The sequence below is a fragment of the Mus musculus genome, chromosome X (assembly GCF_000001635.26).
Source record: "Mus musculus strain C57BL/6J chromosome X, GRCm38.p6 C57BL/6J".
Taxonomy (NCBI): Eukaryota; Metazoa; Chordata; class Mammalia; order Rodentia; family Muridae; genus Mus; species Mus musculus.
In genome coordinates this window covers 42058233-42076173 of record NC_000086.7, presented here as the reverse complement: position 1 = coordinate 42076173, position 17941 = coordinate 42058233, and the positions used below count along the sequence as shown (strand labels likewise).

The following is a 17941-nucleotide window of genomic DNA, read 5'->3' as shown; positions in this document are numbered from 1 at the left end:
TGACTAGGTTTTATTTTCATTTAATTTATTTTACTTTTTTTTTTAAGGTAGGCTGTCATGAAAGTCTGACTTAAAACTTACTATGTATCGCAGGCTGGCCTAGAACTCCTGATCCTCCTGCCTTCATATCCCAAGTGCTTGTATTATATATAGCAATGCACCAACAAGCCTAGCTCTGCCTGGCTTTTAACTTATAAACGGACAAAGTAATCTACCTCAGTAAAGATAACCTAGACTTAAAAGTACATATTTAATGTCCCCGAGTACCAAACACTATCTCGAAATTTTTATTTTCCTTGTTACCATTATATAGCTAAATGCTTAGCTGCAGATAAAATGTTATAATCCAAAAACTGTCCTGAAATGAAATGAGAAATCACCTTAATTTAGGTTATTTTCTATATTCTGCCCTCTTTTCTTCTACCATGTTTCCTTTGATAATAACTAAAATTTGTCAATGTTCTCTTATAACTTAGAATGGTTTGATACGTGATATCTGATTTCGTTGATAAGACACACACACACTCACAGCTTTCATATATAAAATGGGCAAACTCTACTTCTCCCTGGTGGTTACTCATCAGATGTAATGTGGCAAATGAAAGACAAAAAGGAATCAAGATTCAAACACAAATTCTTGTGACTAACAGAATTCTAAAGAAATTCCTATCAACATCCTTGGCAGACTCTCCTGAGCTATGAGAATGGAAGGCTTCCTAACCTTCCTGTGCTTGGGAAAGTTCTAAAGTATGACCTAGGAACGAATGCAAGGTGAGAGGCCTAGCCTGTTCACTTTGAGATGGGGTTTACTATGTAGCTAAGGCTGTCTATGAGTTCAAGGTCTTCCTGTCTCTGCTCATAATGAGTAATGGAATTATAGTAGTGTCCCATCCTGGACAGGTTCCAAGTAACTAAAATGATTATAGAAATATAAAAATGTAAATTACATATATAAGTACAGATGCGAAGTAGATCTTTTCTCCATTTAACCAAATAGTCTTAAAAAAAAATTCAGTCTTAGTCAGACATGGTGGCATATAATACCAGTACTCAAAAATCAGAAATAGAAAAACTGGGCTGGGCAGTGGTGGCACACACCTTTAATCCCAGCACTTGGGAGGCAGAGGCAGGCGAATTTCTGAGTTAGAGGCCAGCCTGGTCTACAGAGTGAGTTCCAGGACAGCCAGGACTACACAGAGAAACCCTGTCTCGAAAAATCAGAAAGAAAAAAAAAAAGAAAAAAGAAAAGAAATAGGAAAACTGACCATGAATTCAAGACTGTCCAAGTCTACATACCATCTCTAACAAAAAGTCTATCTTAACCTGGCATGGCTATATCAGGCCTATAATACTAGCACTCAAGAGACCAGGAAGCTACAATGGAAAGATTAAGAATTCAAATCTAGTCGGGTGTGGTGTGGCACACGCCTTTAATCCCAGCACTCGGGAGGCAGAGGCAGGCGGATTTCTGAGTTTGAGGCCAGCTTGGTCTACAAAGTGAGTTCCAGGATAGCCAGGGCTACACAGAGAAACCCTGTCTCGAAAAACCAAAAAAAAAAAAAAAAAAAAAAAAAGAATTCAAGTCCAAGAGGTGGTGGATGCACATTTGCTTTTGTTGTAAGTATCTTTTTTTCTCCATCTATGGTGATTAAAATTATCCCAAACCGGGCGTGGTGGTGCACGCCTTTAATCCCAGCACTCGGGAGGCAGAGGCAGGTAGATTTCTATGAGTTCTAGGACATGCAAGGTTGTTTGTTACACAGAGAGACTCTGTCTCACAAAAGTCCCTCCTGGGCTACATAGCAGACTGTCATACTTCAAAACTACAAAGTCTGAACTCAGTCCAACTATCTGGATCAGAGTTACTTATTTCCGTTGCACTGTACAATCAGTAACTGTTTTTCACCATCTATCATCTTCTTCAATATAACTGTACAACCAGACCATGAAGCAGGTAGAGGAGTCAGTACATCACATCTATAGTCCCAGCCTCACATGAGGCTGAGGAGGAAGATCCCAAATTCAAGGCCTCCCTGAGGTACATAGTGAAAACCAGGCAGGCAAAAATACTCTCAAACACAAAGACACAGGGTTTGAAAGATGTTTCACTGAGTAAAACAGCTTGCCATAAAAGCCTGATTCCTTGAATTTAATCACCATAAAGGTGGATGAAAGGCACTAATTCTACATATATACTACCATGGGATATGTACCCACATATACATGTGATACAGAGACAGACACACACATATACACACACACTAAAATTAAGCCTAAAAAATAAGGTGAAGCCAGGCAGTGGTGGTGCATGCCTTTAATCACAGCACTTGGGAGGCAGAGGCAGGCAGATTTCTGAGTTCGAGGCCAGCCTGGTCTACAGAGTGAGTTCCAGGACAGCCAGGGCTACACAGAGAAACCCTGTCTCGAAAACCAAAAAACTTCTGTGTCTAGTACAATAATCATCAACTACTTCATCAGAATTTAGAAAACACTTTTTTTTTTAAATTTTACTCTGGACACCTTAGAAGTTTTAACTTTCCCTTTAATCCAAGAAATTTCTTTGTACAACCAGAACCATTCAGCCAATAAGTTTTAAATTTGTGTGTGTGTGCGTGTGCATGCGTGTACCCACACATCTATGCCAGGAGTATGAAGCTGTCCCCTAGAAGTTGAACTGGAGTTACAGGTAGGTGTGAGGCACAGGATGTGCTGCTGGGGACCCAATTCGTCCTGTAGAGTGCAGCAAGTGCTCTTAACTGATGAATCCTGGGTTAACAATTATTCTTATTACCAAGAACTACATATACTATGACAGCCAATGTCTTTTTGAGAAAAGGTGTTATGTTAGATAGCTCTGGTTGGCCCCAAAGTCACTTTGTAGACCAGGCTGACCTAAAACTCATGAGATCCAGTTGCCTCTGCCTCCCAAGTGCTGGGATTATAGACGTGTGCCACCATATGGGGCTAAGATACTGAGGTCAGTTCAGTGTCAATATGTTGCTATTTATCTATGCTTTGATATTTGACACTACCACTATTGAGCTCCCCAAAATTTTCTTAATCTCAAACCCCTGAGCTTGCTTCTTCCCCTTTTGAAACCTATTCTGCACCTATAACACAAAACAGAACAGGCCAGCAACTGCCACTGAGACTTCCACAAAATAGTAAGTTTAAAATTAAATGCAGGGCTGGAGAGATGGCTCAGTGGTTAAGAGCACCGACTGCTCTTCCAGAGGTCCTGAGTTCAAATCCCAGCAACTACATGGTGGCTCACAACCATCTGTAACGAGATCCAATGCCCTCTTCTGGTGTGCCTGAAGGCAGCTACAGTGTACTCACATAAATAAAATAAATAAATCAAAAAATAAATAAATAAATAAATAAAAATTAAATTAAATGCCAGAGAGCTGGGAGAAATCTCAGCACTTAGGAGCCAGGGGCAGGAGGGCTCTCTGTGAGCTTAAGGTCAGCCTCACCTATATAGTGCAACACCTAGACAGCCAGGACTACACAGAGAAGACTCTGAGCCTCAAAATGCCAATAATAATAATAAGTTTTATTAAATATATACAATGAAATGAACGAAAGCTGGGTGTAATCTGAGCACCTGTAATCCTAGCATTCAGGAAACTGAAGCCTGAGTAAGGCCGGGGGGCAGGGGGGGGTTGCAGGTCACGCTGAAGATATACCAGGGCTCCATCTATCTCAAAAAATAAAGAACGAACCACAAGTTACTAAGGTTTCTATTTTCACCTTGTTCTTCTAGTTTGGCTCTTTAAAATACAAATGATATAAGGCTTTTTAAAAAATGGCATGGTCTCACAGTTGCCTAGCTATTCCTAAAACTCCAGACTTGAGATCCTTCTGCAAAAAGCAATAACACAAACACAACAACAACAACAAAAATAACTAGCTAGATCCTTCCGCTTAAGCATCCAGACTAGCTATTACTACATGAACATGCCAGCCTAAGTTACATACCTCGCCACAGAAAGCAAAATAAAACCTAGGAGTGGGGCTGGGATGGCGCATGCCTTTACTTCCAGCACTTGGGAGGCGCAGACAGATCAAGGCCAGCCTGATCTACAGAGGGTGTTTCAGGACAGCTAGGGCTCCACAGAGAAACCTTATATTAAAATTTTAATTAATTTTGAATCTTTGGAGTTAAGGAGTTCAAATCTGTACAGACAAATAGGTTTAGAGTAAAGCTTACATTTTGAAAGCCTTTTTTTTTTTGACCCAGAAATTGTTCACAACATAATGCTGAATGAAAAACAAGTACTGACTAATGGGGCCCTAGATTTCTGTCCCACCTCAAACTTCAGACATTTTCTAGAACATGCCTTTTTAATTTAAAATATCCAAAACACCCCTTTTATGTTCTGAATTAAATAACAAACATATCTTGTGAAGAATAAAACAAACATGGAGATGCTGAGTCTGAGTGGAAAAAATTCAATTCAGGGTATTTTCCACTGTATATGATTATTAAGTATGATACTAATCTCTCATTTTCTAATTCTGTTTGTCTTCTCAAATGGACATTCACAATGACCTTAATCAATGCTAACAGGTTATATAACACTATTAACAGATTACTCCAAAGATAAACTTTAAGAATTGACAGCTTATCATAATCTTCCTGCCTCAAAATAATAAGGGCACTTTACCATATTCATCTTTTAGTGCTTCTTCTCTGAGATCGGAGCTCTCAAAAGCAGCCCAGGCCGTTCTGGAAAACGTTAGCTTCCTGCCTCAATTTGCCAAGTACAAAAATTCCAAATGTGTATCACTGTATGTAGAATCTTTAGACCCCCTACCACAGCAATACAACTAACTGCAGGAATTCTAGACAAGGATGAAGACACCAGTCCAAAGTCTGCAATATAACTAAGCAATTCATTTTTTTCACCCGAGTCTTCATTAGCATATCTGTAAAGAAGAGAACAGAACTCAACAGTGGGGACGTATCCAGTCTTACTTTTTTCCCCTTTAGTTCTAGATACTGACTTCAGAGCCTAGTGTATACTATGCTGGACTGTGTACACCCCCAAAGCCTTTGAGGCCTTTACCTCCAACCCAAAACATTTACCATTTTAAAAACTGTATAACATGCATGAGGAGTGATAACATGCACAAAAAGCAAACACTTAAGGACCAAACAATGCCACATAATATAAAAGTTGTATTAATTCTGATTCCGCTTGTACAGGTTCCGATGGTGCCCAAGCTAGCTTTGAACTCTTGATCCTCTTCTTACCAAACGCACAGGTTACAAATGTGAACCCTCACTCTGTTTTATTATTTTATGCATCTGGGTCTTTTGCCTGCATGCATATATGTGTATCACATGCAGGCAGTGCTCATGGAAGCCAAAAGCAGCATTAAATCCTCTGGGACTGGAGTTGCAGAAGGCTGTGATAGCGTTTGAATGCTGGGACTAGAACCGGGGTCCTGTGCAAGAGCAGCCAGGCCATGCCAGGCCATATAAACAGTCATCTGTCCAACCCAGCTTTGTTTTTGAGGCAGGATCTCACTACACAGCCCAGGCTGACTTGAATTTGCAATTCTCCTGCACTGACTCCACAGTGTTGTTGGGATTACAGGTGAAAGCCACCACACCTAGCTTTCTTTCCCCTTTCTCTCTCCTATTAGTGTATATTCATTGTACAAAATAGTGGGTTATGTTAGTTTCAAAATTACATCATGTATTTTGATCAAATTTTAACATTTTCTTTGATATGCTCAACAAAACAAACAAACAAGCCCAGAGCCCTATACATGGTAAGCAAGTATTTACTGTACTACATACACCAATACAATCTTTACAGGCATAACCTTTTAAAAATAAGTTTAATCCAAAATGATTCTGTAAGTTAGATTTATCTGTATGTCAAATTTGATATCTGAATTTCATAGTTTCTACACTATTTGATAATCAGGAAGCTTATTCTTTAAAGATAAAGCCAAAGCTTTTTAGCATTTCTCATGAATACAGAACAGTAGGTAAAAGCCAAAAGAGAAACATAAATACAGACCTGTTCTGTGAAGACGAAATAAGCCATACTGGATTTTACAATAAAAATTACTGATAAGTGGATGTTCATAAATACCAATTGCAAATACTTATGTTGATATACATCTATGTGAGCTTTAAAACTTTCTAGAATAAGATCAAACTTGTTTATAATATTCAAACATGTAAGGCACAGGAGAAAAGCAAAGTTTAGTTTTCCATCCGTCTTCTTCAGAAGTAACCAGGGTTACCATTTTTTTTTATCTCTTTCATGGATCCATGTGACCCAATCCAAACAGCTATATAAGCTTATGTTTCTGTGTCTGTAGGTAGAAATCTATCTGACCTAAAATGTTTTCCATTCTTAAGTTATGGGGAAAACAATCCCTGACTCAAGTTTCACATACATGTTTACTACACTGAAAATGACAGAAATGTTAAATAGAATATACTTAGATATTTGCTTAGAGGTTATATTGAAGCAACAGGAGTGGGGTGGCCAGGGAGCTAGAAAATCTGAATTCTAATCTAACTAGCATGGCTAGCATGGTAACCTTACACAAATCATGAAACCCTGAGCCTTAGTTTCTGCTTTGTAAAACAAAAGAGTTGAGCTGAGATCCTTCCCAGCTCAAAAATGCTATAATTCTAAGATGGCCGGCTCTTAACAGTGTTCTCTTGAAACTGGCTACAAAAAAAAAAAAAAAATCCTATTAAGGAGAAAATGAGAAGAATGAAGAAACACTGTAGAACTTTCCAGTCTTTAAAAAAAAAGACATTTCTAGGATTCATTCACTATCAAGGTATAGCTAGGATGTCAGAAGTAGTGCCATAATTGTACTTGAAGGTAAAGTTGTAGATTATTACAAACTGATAGGTTTAGTCTTCCCCAAGGCTTATGTTCTCCTTTTTGGAGATGGAGTGAGCCACTGCTTAGTTTCAGCAATCACCACTCCCTTCCTCCCTCCCGCCCCTGCTTAAAAGAAAAACACCCCACAACTCAAGTAAACTGTGGAGTTCAACGGAGTTAAAGTAATGGAACTGAAAGTCATAAGTGACATTTTTTTCTCTCAGAAATATGCTGGGGAAGTGACCAAGGTGACAAAGAGGCAAAAATTACCAGCTACTTCCTCCTCTGGAAGCTCTTTGGCCCTCATTCTTTAGGGTTCACATGCCCTTGCCAGAAACACACCACCCTGCCCCATACAAGGTATCGAACTGGGGGGGGGGGCAGGGAGGTTGATCAAATCTTTTTTTTTTTTTTAATTATTTTAACTAGATTTACCTTAGGTGTCACGAAGTTTAAGGAGGCTGACCCGAAGGCTTGAAGCCAGCCCCCCTACCCACGGCTTCCAGGGGCAATCCCGGGGAGCCTGGATAGGGAGCCCAGTCCAGCATTCCCCGCGGGCGGGCGGGCGCGGCCTTCCCGCCCAACTAGGCAGAGCTAGCCCAGGCGGAAGGGAGGGGGAAGAAATGGAGGGAAGGAAAAGGAGGGAGGGAGGAGAAGGGGGGGAGAAGGAAGGAGGGGGGAGGAGGAGGAACGCGGGAGGAGGGAGGAGGAGGGAGGGAAGAGCAGAGCAGAGGAGAGGAGAGGGAAGAGAGGGGAGGGGAAGGGAGGGGAGGGGAGCAGAGGGAGAGGAAGGGAGGGCGGGAAACCCACAAGAGCTGTACCCACCGCGCCAAGCACTCCAGTCCTAACTAAGCGCCGCGGGCGACGGGTTCCCGAGGGGAGGGTCCCGGAGGAGGGGCGGCCCGAGCCCGGATCAGGAAAACACAACTCTGCTGGGCGGCGGGCCCCGGCCTAGGAGAAGGAAACGGAAGTCACTATGTCTGTCTCCCTCCCTTCCTTCCTCCCTCGGCCTTCCCAGGCAGGACAGTCCCATCGGATAAAACTCGAAGACCGGAACCAAGTGCATCCACGTCAGGACTTTTAAAAAAAAAAAAAACTCAACCGGTGCAGCCCGCCAGCTTCCCGGGCTCGCCCAGCCACTGGCCTCAGGCCATGTCCTTCCCACCGCCACCCCCATCCCCTCCCCCGGGAGCTCCGCTCCCGCCCGGCAGAGCCCCTCCTTCTTTCCCACTCCGCCATCTTCCAGCCTACCTCTCTGGCCGAGCGGCCCTCGATTAGCGTCGCGCCCGCTCGGGGGACCGCCAAGGTCCCGCCGCCTCCCAGAGCCGGAAGGGGACATCGAGAAAAACCCCAGTCCTCATTATGCAGCCCAACCCCCCCCCCACCCCCCAACCCCCGCCTCCCCAGCTCCAAGCCAGAGCCTGACCCAGCGGCTGCACATGCGCACAGGTCACTTCTCAGTCCCCGCCCCCGACTCAAGCATTTCCTCTTTTAGCATCCAGGACTTTTTCTCTCCCCCCTCCCCACCGCCCCCCAGCTTTTACCTGGACTCTAGGGTGAGGAGTAGGGGAATACAGGTAAGAAGATTAAAGACCAAGGGGAAAAGGGCACAGTACATTGAGCTCTCACAGGATACCAGGGACTCTGCTAGGTATATAACATATTCCTCAATGTTATTTTGAAAACCATGGAAGGCAGAACACCTCTATTAAATTCCACCCTACAGAGGAAACTGAGCCCCGGAGAAAATAATTATCCCAGTATCACCCACCCGACAAAAAAGTAAACTGAGATTAGAGAATCGGTTGTTTCCAAATAGAGGAAGCTAGAAGGAATGACGAGACAGGGAGACAAAAAGAGGGTGAGAGAAATTTGTGAAGAACAAAGAAAAATAATAGAACAAAGATGGAAAAGACACAAGAGAAGATTATACAAAATGGTGATCATGCTATATGCTTGTAGGGTTGTCAGATAAACCTATACTTAGGTTTCAGGAACTTTGACTCTTAATGGCTAGTGTACTAAGATGGATTGGGTATATTTAAAAGGAGAAGACCATGGGCACCATCTGCCTGGTTAAATAATGCTGTCCTTGATGAAAAGGAACTTGGAAGAGAAGACAAAGAAATGTATTTGGTTCTTCAACTTTTGCCAATGTAATATTCCTTCTAATGCAATCTTTTTTAAAAATTATTACATTGTCTTACTGTATGAGGTCAGAGGGCAACTTGAGTCTGTTCTCTCCCAGCATGTGGGTTCTAGGGAAGAACTAATGTCCTCAGATTTGGTGGTGATGCCCTTCCCCACTAAGCCATCTGTGTCCCAGGCCCCCTGGGGTGTACTCTTACAGCTCTGAAAATTGCATCTGACTTATTACAATGAAGGTAATTCCAAGCGAGGGCTGGGAATGAGGCTCAGTAGTAGATCACTTGTCTAGCACATACAAGGTTGAATTCAAACCCCACCACTGCCAACAAAACAACTGCAAGCAAATACTGATCTCACCTGTCCAGCACTCTTAAATAAGCAAACCAACAAAGCTCCATCTTTATCAACAGAAGGGTCAGAAGTTCAAGGCCATCCTCAATAGGAAGTTTGAGGCCAGTCGGAGATGCAAGGGACCCTGTCTGGGAAAAAAAGAAAAGAAAAAAAGTCCCAGGCTACCCTCATTTGTCTTGATATTGTCCACCATCAACTCATTTAGAAGAGGCTGAAGTCGCTTGTACCTGTCTCTGTAGGAGCTGAACAGTATGACTCAACCCTAGGTCTTTCTGACCATTGCCCAGTCTGATTTCTCTGTTCTTAGGCTTGCTCCGCCTCCCCCCCACCCCCATCTAGCTTGCCTGAGGCTGAGTTAAATCTTTCCATTTTGACTTCAGGATAAGAGTTAATCATCTTAGCCTTAATTAAGTTCACTCTCCTCCAACACAGTGCTATGGTGTCTTCTAAGGGAACTATTTACCCTGCCCCAGCTCTTACCAGTTTGCCTGCCCTCTAGTAATTTATTGAAACTAATTTCCTTACCTGAAGATTATATTTTCTCAGTCTCTGTAATCTTTTATTCTTTAAACTTAAGGTGTCATTATAGAATCTTTATTATTGTAGTTTTGGGCTTTTTGTTTTGTTTTAGTTTGTTTTGTTTGTTTGTTTGTTTGTTTTGAATCTGGGTCTCACTAAATAGCCCAGGCTATCTCAGAAGTCATTGTGTAGACCAGGTCAGCCTGAAATCAATGAACGTTATGTAGCAGTCTCTGACTGCTAGGATTGCAAGCTCCAGCTATGTCACCTAGCTTGTACTGTTTGGCTTGGATTTTTTGAATCAAGACCTCATGTATCCTAGGCTGGCTGCAAACTTGCTATGTAGCCTAGGATGACCTTTAATTCCTGTTCGTCTTGCCTGAGAATTGGGATTGTTCCACCACGTTTGGTGAGATAAGGTCTTGATGTGTTATGTGTAGTCTTGTCTGGCTACATATTCCAAGCTGGGCTCAAATTCATGGCAATCCTCTGCCTTAACATGCTGAGTGCTGAGATGAGCTTAATTAAGCCACTACACCCAACCAGCTAACACAGTTTTTTATTGTGAAATATATGTAAATTTACTGTTTTAGACATTTGGTTTTAACCATTGTAAGTGAATGAAGAGGAGGACATGACTACAGTGTGTATGGTTAAGGAGAAGGATTTTAGTGGAGACTTCAACCAGAAGCATCTGGAAAAGTTTAGCCTGAACCAGGCCATGAGAGGAGAGAGGGGGAAGATGGAAAGAGAAAGAGAAGAGGAAAAGAGGGGAGTGGACCAGAGAGGAGTTGAGGATCAAGAACATGCATGATCAAAATAACAGGTTTATATAGGAATGAGAAACGGGGAAGAGAAGGGGAAGGGAAGTCCAGCCTCTGGGCAGGAGAGGTTGAGGGTAGGGGTGGGGTGGGAGGTGCTGGGAGGAGCCACGGGTACTGAGTGAGACTTGTTCCAAGTTTCTTTGGGACCTGAAGTAAGTACATAGTTCACTGGCATTGAGAACACTTTCATTATTGTGTAACCATTATCACTGTCCAGTTCGAGCACTTTTTCATGTAACTTCATCATTAAAGTGAGTACTTTGTTACCGTGAACAGTACCAGTGCGCTGTGTCACACAATATGGCCACTCGGATAAGTATCTGGTCTCTCTTATGTTGTATGCTCATTCATGGGAAGAGCTGGAGCTTTTCTTCTTTTCTCGATTACTAATGTGGGTGTAAGAGACACATTTGTAAGTGCAGTCTTACACATGCATGTGTGGATAGAGGTTAGAGGGCCTATTTCAGTAGTTAGTTTTTGACTTCTCCCATCAGTTCCATGGGTCACACTTAGGTTACCAGGCTTGTAAGATCAATTCTTTTACCTGCTGAACTATCTTGAAAGGGAAAGAGGGAGAGGGAGAGGGAGGGAGAGAGAGAGGGAGAGAGAGAGAGAGAGAGAGAGAGAGAATGAACAGACAGTTGGCATATGTTTGTAGTCTAGTCCTTGGAGGTGGAGGTGAAAGCAGGTAGACCAGAATTTCAAGATCAGCCTTAGCTGCATAGGAAGCCAACCTGGACTACCTATCTCAAACCTTACTCAAAAGAGAAAAAGAGAAAGGAAGGGAAGGAAGGCAAGAGAGCATCCCAGGATCTGAGCAACCCTAATGAGGAGAAAATAAGTCCTAACCCTAAAATAAGTCCTAACTCTTTCTCATCTCTTCTCTCCCTGGACCAGCTAGCGACCACACCTTCCTGACCATGTAAGGCATTTAAAAGAGGATACTTCAGTCAGATAACTACAATCTCTTGAGACGCGGCATGTTGCTCAGTTGGTAATGTGCTTGCCTAGCATGCATAAAAGCCCTGAGTCTGAGCAGGGCGTGGTGGCACACACGCCTTAAATCCCAGCACTTGGAAGGCAGAGGCAGGCGAATTTCTGAGTTTGAGGCCGGCCTGGTCTACAGAGTGAGTTCCAGGACAGCCAGGGCTACACAGAGAAACCCTGTCTCAAAAAAAAAAAAAAAATCAATAAACTAGGCATGGTGGCACACACCTTTCATCCCAGCACTTGGGTGGCAGAGGCAGACGGATGTGAGATTAAGACCAGTCTGGTCTACAAAGGGAATTTTAGGACACCCAGACTACACAGAGAAACCCTGTCTCAAAAACAAACCCATAGAACAAACTAACCTCCCTAAACAAAACCATATAGCCTCTTGAGAACCAAAGCTAGAACTAGCCATATGAACCTCTCTCCGGAATTTGTGTGCAGTTTCTTTTTCGTTCTCCTTTCTTTTGTATGTGGGCCAGACAACTTCAGACTAGGTTTCTTAAGAGCTATGAGTAATTAGATTTTTGTTGATTTGACCCAGCTAGAGTGTCCTGGGAAGATAACCTCAACTGAGAACATGCTTCCATTGTATGGCACGTAGGCAAGTCTGTGTGCTATTTTCTTGATTAATGATTGATGTGGGAGGGTCTAGCCCACTGTGGGTGGTGCCACCCCTAGGCATATGGGCCTGGGTTGTAGGAAAGAAAAACAAATTAAGCAAGCCATGAGAACAGCCCAGTAAGCAACATTCCTCTATGGTCTCTGCTCCAGTTTTTGCCTCCAGGTTCATGCTTTGAGTTCCTGGCCAGACTGTCTTTCCATGAGCAGCTATAAACTGTAAGATGAAAAAAAGCCCCTTTGTCCCCAAGTTGCTTTGTGTCATGGTTGTATGACATCAATAGAGAAGCAAACTAATACAGGAGCTGCCTAGCTTGTATTGGAGATAGACAGTCACGTAGCCTGGAGCTCACCATGTATGCCAAGCAGCTCCAAGGAATCTACCTGTCACTGTCTCCCCATTGCTTGTATTACAAGCCCATGTCACCATGCCTTGTCACCTCGTAGGTTCTGAGTATTGAAGTTGGGTATTCATGCTTTTGAGGCAAGCACTTTTTTTGAGTTAGCCTCTCTCCCAGCCCGACAATGTTGGCTTTTGTCCTCAATAGCTAAGTCTTCGAGTAATTTATTACATCTATTACATAGCAATAGATACCTAATAAAAAATCCTACGCAGACTTCACCCATGTCATTTCCTCGCCTTCACCTCCCACCACCCTCACCCTTTTGTCCTTTACTTTCATGCCTCAGTACCTGCTGCTCATTCTGCCCGGAACGCTGACTTCTCATGAAGCCAAGCATTTCCATGGCTGGCCTTCTGCCTCTCTTGTCATGTTGCCTTAGTTGTCACCGTCTCCACAAGGCCTACAGTGACCACCATATTTACATCTAATAAAGCTAGACACGTAGCAGTGATCCATCAGACCCCAGGACTGTTCCCACAAATGAAAATAAATGTATAATCCCCCTTCCAGTGCTCTCAGACTCCTTTCCCCTGCTCTATAGTTTCTGTTTTCAACAACATCTAATACTTCCTTTCTAGTTTTCTTCTTTCTTCCTTCCTTCCTTCCTTTCTTTCTTTCTTTCTTTCTTTCTTTCTTTCTTTCTTTCTTTCTTTCTTTCTCTTTTGATACAGGGTCTCACTACATAGTTCTGACTGGCCTGACTTGCTGTGTAGACCAGGCTGGCCTCAAATTCAGAGGTTCCTCTGCTTCTAACCCCCTGCCCAAATTCTGTGATTAAAGACTTGTGCCACCACACTCAGGTCTTTTCCTTCTTAATAGTTTTATATTTAACTTTCGAAATAATAAGCTTTATTCTGACATTTTCATACATACAATATCATGTGCCTTGTTCACGGTCCCCTGCTATTTTTCATCCATCTCCTGCATTTTCTGATATACTATATAGTCATCTTACTATTTTCTTTTTAAAATATTTTTACTTTTAATTTTGTGTATCCATAAGTATCTGGGGAGGGGGGCAGCATATGCAAATGAGCATAGGTACCCATAGAAGCCAGAAGAGAGCATCAGATCTATTGGGACTAGAGTTAAAGGCAGTTGTGAGCCTCCCAGTGTGTGTGCTGGGAACTGAACTGAGGTCATCTTGAAAAGCAGTGCTCTTAACTACCTATTGTGCCATTTCTCCAGCCATTTTTTTTTGTGTTTGTCTTTTAATAGACTTTCTTTTATTGATTTTTTGACAATGTCATACACATAAACAATGCTCCCTGGTTATATGCACCCAAATCCTCTCTCCCACTTCCCAATGGAACTCCTAGCTCCTCCTTTATCCCACCTTAGGCAACTTCAACATGCCCATCCCCCACTCTATGTCCTCTCAGCTAGTCTCTTTTCTTGTTTTATTATTTTATGTGTGTAATGTTTTGCTACCATACATATGTCTGTTCACCATGTGCCTTCCGGGGGACAACAGGGACCAGAAGAAGGCACTGGAACCACTGGAACTGGATTTACAGGGGTTTGTAAGCTGCCATGTAGTTGCTGGGATTCAAATCTAGGTCCTTTGGAAGAGCTGTCAGTGCGTTCTATTTTCTTTACTATGTATTTCTTCCTTCAATCCATGCTAGAATAAAACCTTCAAGAACAAAAGGATCAGGAGCAGGCATGGTCCTACACTTCCATAACCCCAGTATTTATGAGGGCACAGCAGAAAGAGCAAGAGTTTGAGGACAGCTCCACTATGTAGTAAAACCTTGTCTCAAATAAAAATAAAAATAAAACAGGGACTGGAGAGATGGCTCAGTGATGAGGAATGCTTTCTGGATTTGCAGAGGCCCTACATTAAGTTCCCAGTGACTCAAAACCATCTGTAACTCCAGTTGCTGGTGATCTGATGCCCTCTGCTTGAACTTTCATCAAATGGTACACATGCACTCTTGCAGGCTTACATACAATTAAGAAGACAAGAAAGGAAGAAAACAGAAAGAAAAAAGAGCAGAGCTCTTTCTGTTGTTCACAGATACAAGTACTCACAACAGCATTTGACATAGTATGGGTTCAGCAGGTATTTATAAAATGAATGAACAAACATTTCATGACTATTTCATACTCTTGATAAATACTTATTGTCTTAGTTAGGGTTTCTATTGTTGTGAAGAGACACCATGATCCCAGCAACTCTCATGAAGGTAAACATTTAATTGAGGCTGGCCTACAGTTTCAGAGGTTCGTCAGTCCATTATCATCATAGCAAGAAACACAACAGCATCCAGGCAGGCATGGTACAGGAGGAACTGAGAATTCTATATCTAGATCTGAAGGCTGCTTGAAGACTGTCTTCCAAGGCAGCTAAGATGAGATTCTCAAAGCCCACCCCAACAATAACACACTTCCTCCAACAAGGCCACACCTACTCCAACAAGGCCCCACTTCCTAATAGTGAGTAACACTAGGCCAAGCACATTCAAACCACCATACTTAGTGAGTTGTCTGGTGGGGGTATGATGTCTACATTCTGTGTCCAGAGACCCATAGAAATGTTAAATTAGAAAAAAAAAGTGTATTGAGAGCTTACCCTTCCCTGTACAAGGATATTTGTTTGGAATTTGTCTAAGTTAAGGAAAATATTGGAGAAAGGTATACAAGGCACTAGAGTGCAACTGATGAAAATGACAGTGTCCAAAGTTAGGCATGATGGCATACACCTGTAATCTTAGTATTCAGTGGGTGAAGACAGGAGAGCCAGAAGTTGAAGGCCATCCATGGGCTACCTAGTAAGTTTCGAGCCAATCTGAGATACTAGACCTTACCTCTAAATGAAACAAAACAACAACAACCAGAAAAAAGAAAAGAACAGAAAAACCTGCGATTGGCCCTGTCTTAGTTAGGGTCTTACTGCTGTGGATAGACACCATGACCAAGGCAACTCTTATAAGGACAACATTCAGTTGGGGCTGGCTTACCATCAAGGCAGGAGCATAGCAGTGTCCAGACAGGCTTGGTGTAGGAGTTGCTGAGAGTTCTAAATCTTGTTTGGAAGACAAACAGGAGAAGACTGGCTTGCAGGTATCTAGGACGAGGGTCTTAAAGCCGACGCCCACAGTGACACACTTCCAACAAGGCCACACCTCCTAATAGTGCCACTCCCAGAGCCAAACATATTCAAACCACCACAGGTCCACTAAATGACTTGAGCAGAAATTTACTACCCTGCCACTCAGTAGGAAAAAAAATGGATGGCATACGGATTCATAGGAAATGAGGGAAAGATAAAAGATAAAATCAAGTGTAACCAAAAGCCTTTGCTATAAATAGGAGAAAGGACACGGCTTTGGAGACTAAAGGCAGAAGATAGAAAGAGAATTGATAGTAGTCACCAGACCAGTGGCAACAAAGTTTTATCTAAAGTAAAACTTACCTGCTGAGAGCACTCAGAATGGCTTAGCATCGAAACCTTTTTGCAAAACAATATATGATAAAGCCCAAATATAATAGATAGAAAGCAGAACTGCTTTGAGTGAAACCATGTGAGTGGAGTAAGCCCAGACTTTGCCCTTAGAACTGTTGTTCTGTGTCCTTTTACAGGAAGGGATACATACCTGCCAAGGGTCATGTTGGTATCAGTCAGAGGACCGCCTTTGTGAAGATCATTCATGTTAATCAGTTGGCATTTACTTTCCTGCCCTGTGGCTTCTTTCTTTCCTTTCCTTTCTTTTTTGATTTCTCCCTAGCTCTCTCGCTACCGCCCTTGTTTTCTCATTCTCTCTCTTTTCCATAGCAAGCTCTCATACTGTAGTCCAGACTGCTTTGGGACTCCTCCTGGGATTACTCCTGTTTCAGTTGTTTCCTGACTTTCTGGGACTATAGGTGTGGACCAATCACACCCAGTTGTCTCCTGACTTTTACTCTGATGTCTGCCTTGTTAACCTTTCCCACATTCTTTGTAACTGCAATTTCCTCTCTTTGTGTAGTCATAAAATGCCCTTATCTTGTGCTGACAAACCGCTGTCTCTCCCAAGCCCTCCCTTTCCTTCCCTGCCTTTATCTTCCAGGGAAGGGGTCATACAGTTTGGGGGTAGGGGAAAAGCTCCTAGAGTCATCTCAAACTAAGGGGAAAGTCCCTTATATTTTATATACTGGACCAGTCCTATGGCTATCCATATTCAATCTCTTCAGTGTTTAAAGAGCCAACACTATCAAAACAGACCCAAGGTCAGGGAATCGGCCCTGTGAGTCTGGATTCAGGGAAGGCAAAATCTACTGGAGTTACTGGATAAAAGATCCAGGAGGAAAGCTGACTTGTTGGGGGTCAATATGGACAATGGGATGTGTATTTAGATGGGAAGAATATGAACTAGAAGCCAAAGAGCTGATTGGGTTCATATCTTAAGTGTAAATAGTCTCAGTTAGTGTCTGCTAAGTGCTAACACTTAGACACTGTGGTCTAAGTGTTCTTTTTGTCTGTTACTTTTTTTTCCCCCATTTTAAAATGTTTACTTCTTTCGGTGATTGTGATTGTGTGTGCGTGTGGCATGTGAGGATGGGTGTTTGTGTGCAATGCTCTGGGTTTGGAGGTCAGAGAACAACTTTCAGGAGCTGATTCTCACCTTCCATCATCTTTTTTTTTAAAGATTTATTTATTTATTTATTATATGTGAGTACACTTTAGCAGTCTTCAGACACACCAGAAGAGGGCGTTGGATCCCATTACAGATGGTTGTGAGCCACCCTGTGGTTGCTGGGAATTGAACTCAGGACCTCTGGAAGAGCAGCCAGTGCTCTTAACTACTGAGCCATCACTCCAGTCCCCCCCCCCATCATCTTTTTCAAGAAAAGATGTATTTATTTATTTATTTATTTATTTATTATATGTATATGATTATACTTCGCTGTCTTTTTTTTTCTTTTGATTTTTTTGAAACACAGTTTCTCTGTGTAGCCCTGGAACTCACTTTTTAGACCAGGCTGGTCTCGAACTCAGAAATCCGCCTGCCTCTGCCTCCCTAGTGCTGGGATTAAAGGCGTACACCACCAAGCCTGGCCTGTTTGTTTTTTCAGATAGGGTTTCTCTGTGTAGCCCTGGCTGTCCTGGAACTCACACTGTAGACCCAGGCTAGCCTCAGAGATCTGCCTGCCTCTGCCTCCAGAGTGCCGGGAATTAAAGGTGTGTGCTGCCACCACCCGGCTTGGTCCTCAGAATTTTAAAAAGGGCTGAAGA

The 17941-nt window shown here is 42.6% G+C and overlaps 1 protein-coding gene across 15 annotated transcripts in view; it reads right to left on the bottom strand.

Moving 5' to 3' along the window:
* Xiap (X-linked inhibitor of apoptosis) overlaps positions 1-16561 on the bottom strand; it is a 50052-nt gene extending 33491 nt beyond the window's left edge. For 2 of the 15 annotated variants that reach the window (XM_006541425.2, XM_030251200.1), the window contains exons 1-2: positions 8118-8327; positions 7302-7817 (exon numbers count right to left, since the gene is read on the bottom strand). Coding sequence is in view for 1 of the 15 variants with exons in the window: in XM_011250976.3 (XP_011249278.1) it covers positions 7692-7817; positions 15687-15689 (129 nt within the window). In the remaining 14 variants the exon portion in view is untranslated. Of the gene's footprint in view, positions 1-4670; positions 4933-7301; positions 8024-8117; positions 8339-9371; positions 9494-15686; positions 15771-16322 lie in introns of those variants that run through there. The other 13 variants (NR_125870.1, NM_001301639.1, XM_017318362.2 and 10 more) reach the window with 12 other exon arrangements.
* Positions 16562-17941: the final 1380 nt, after the last annotated feature.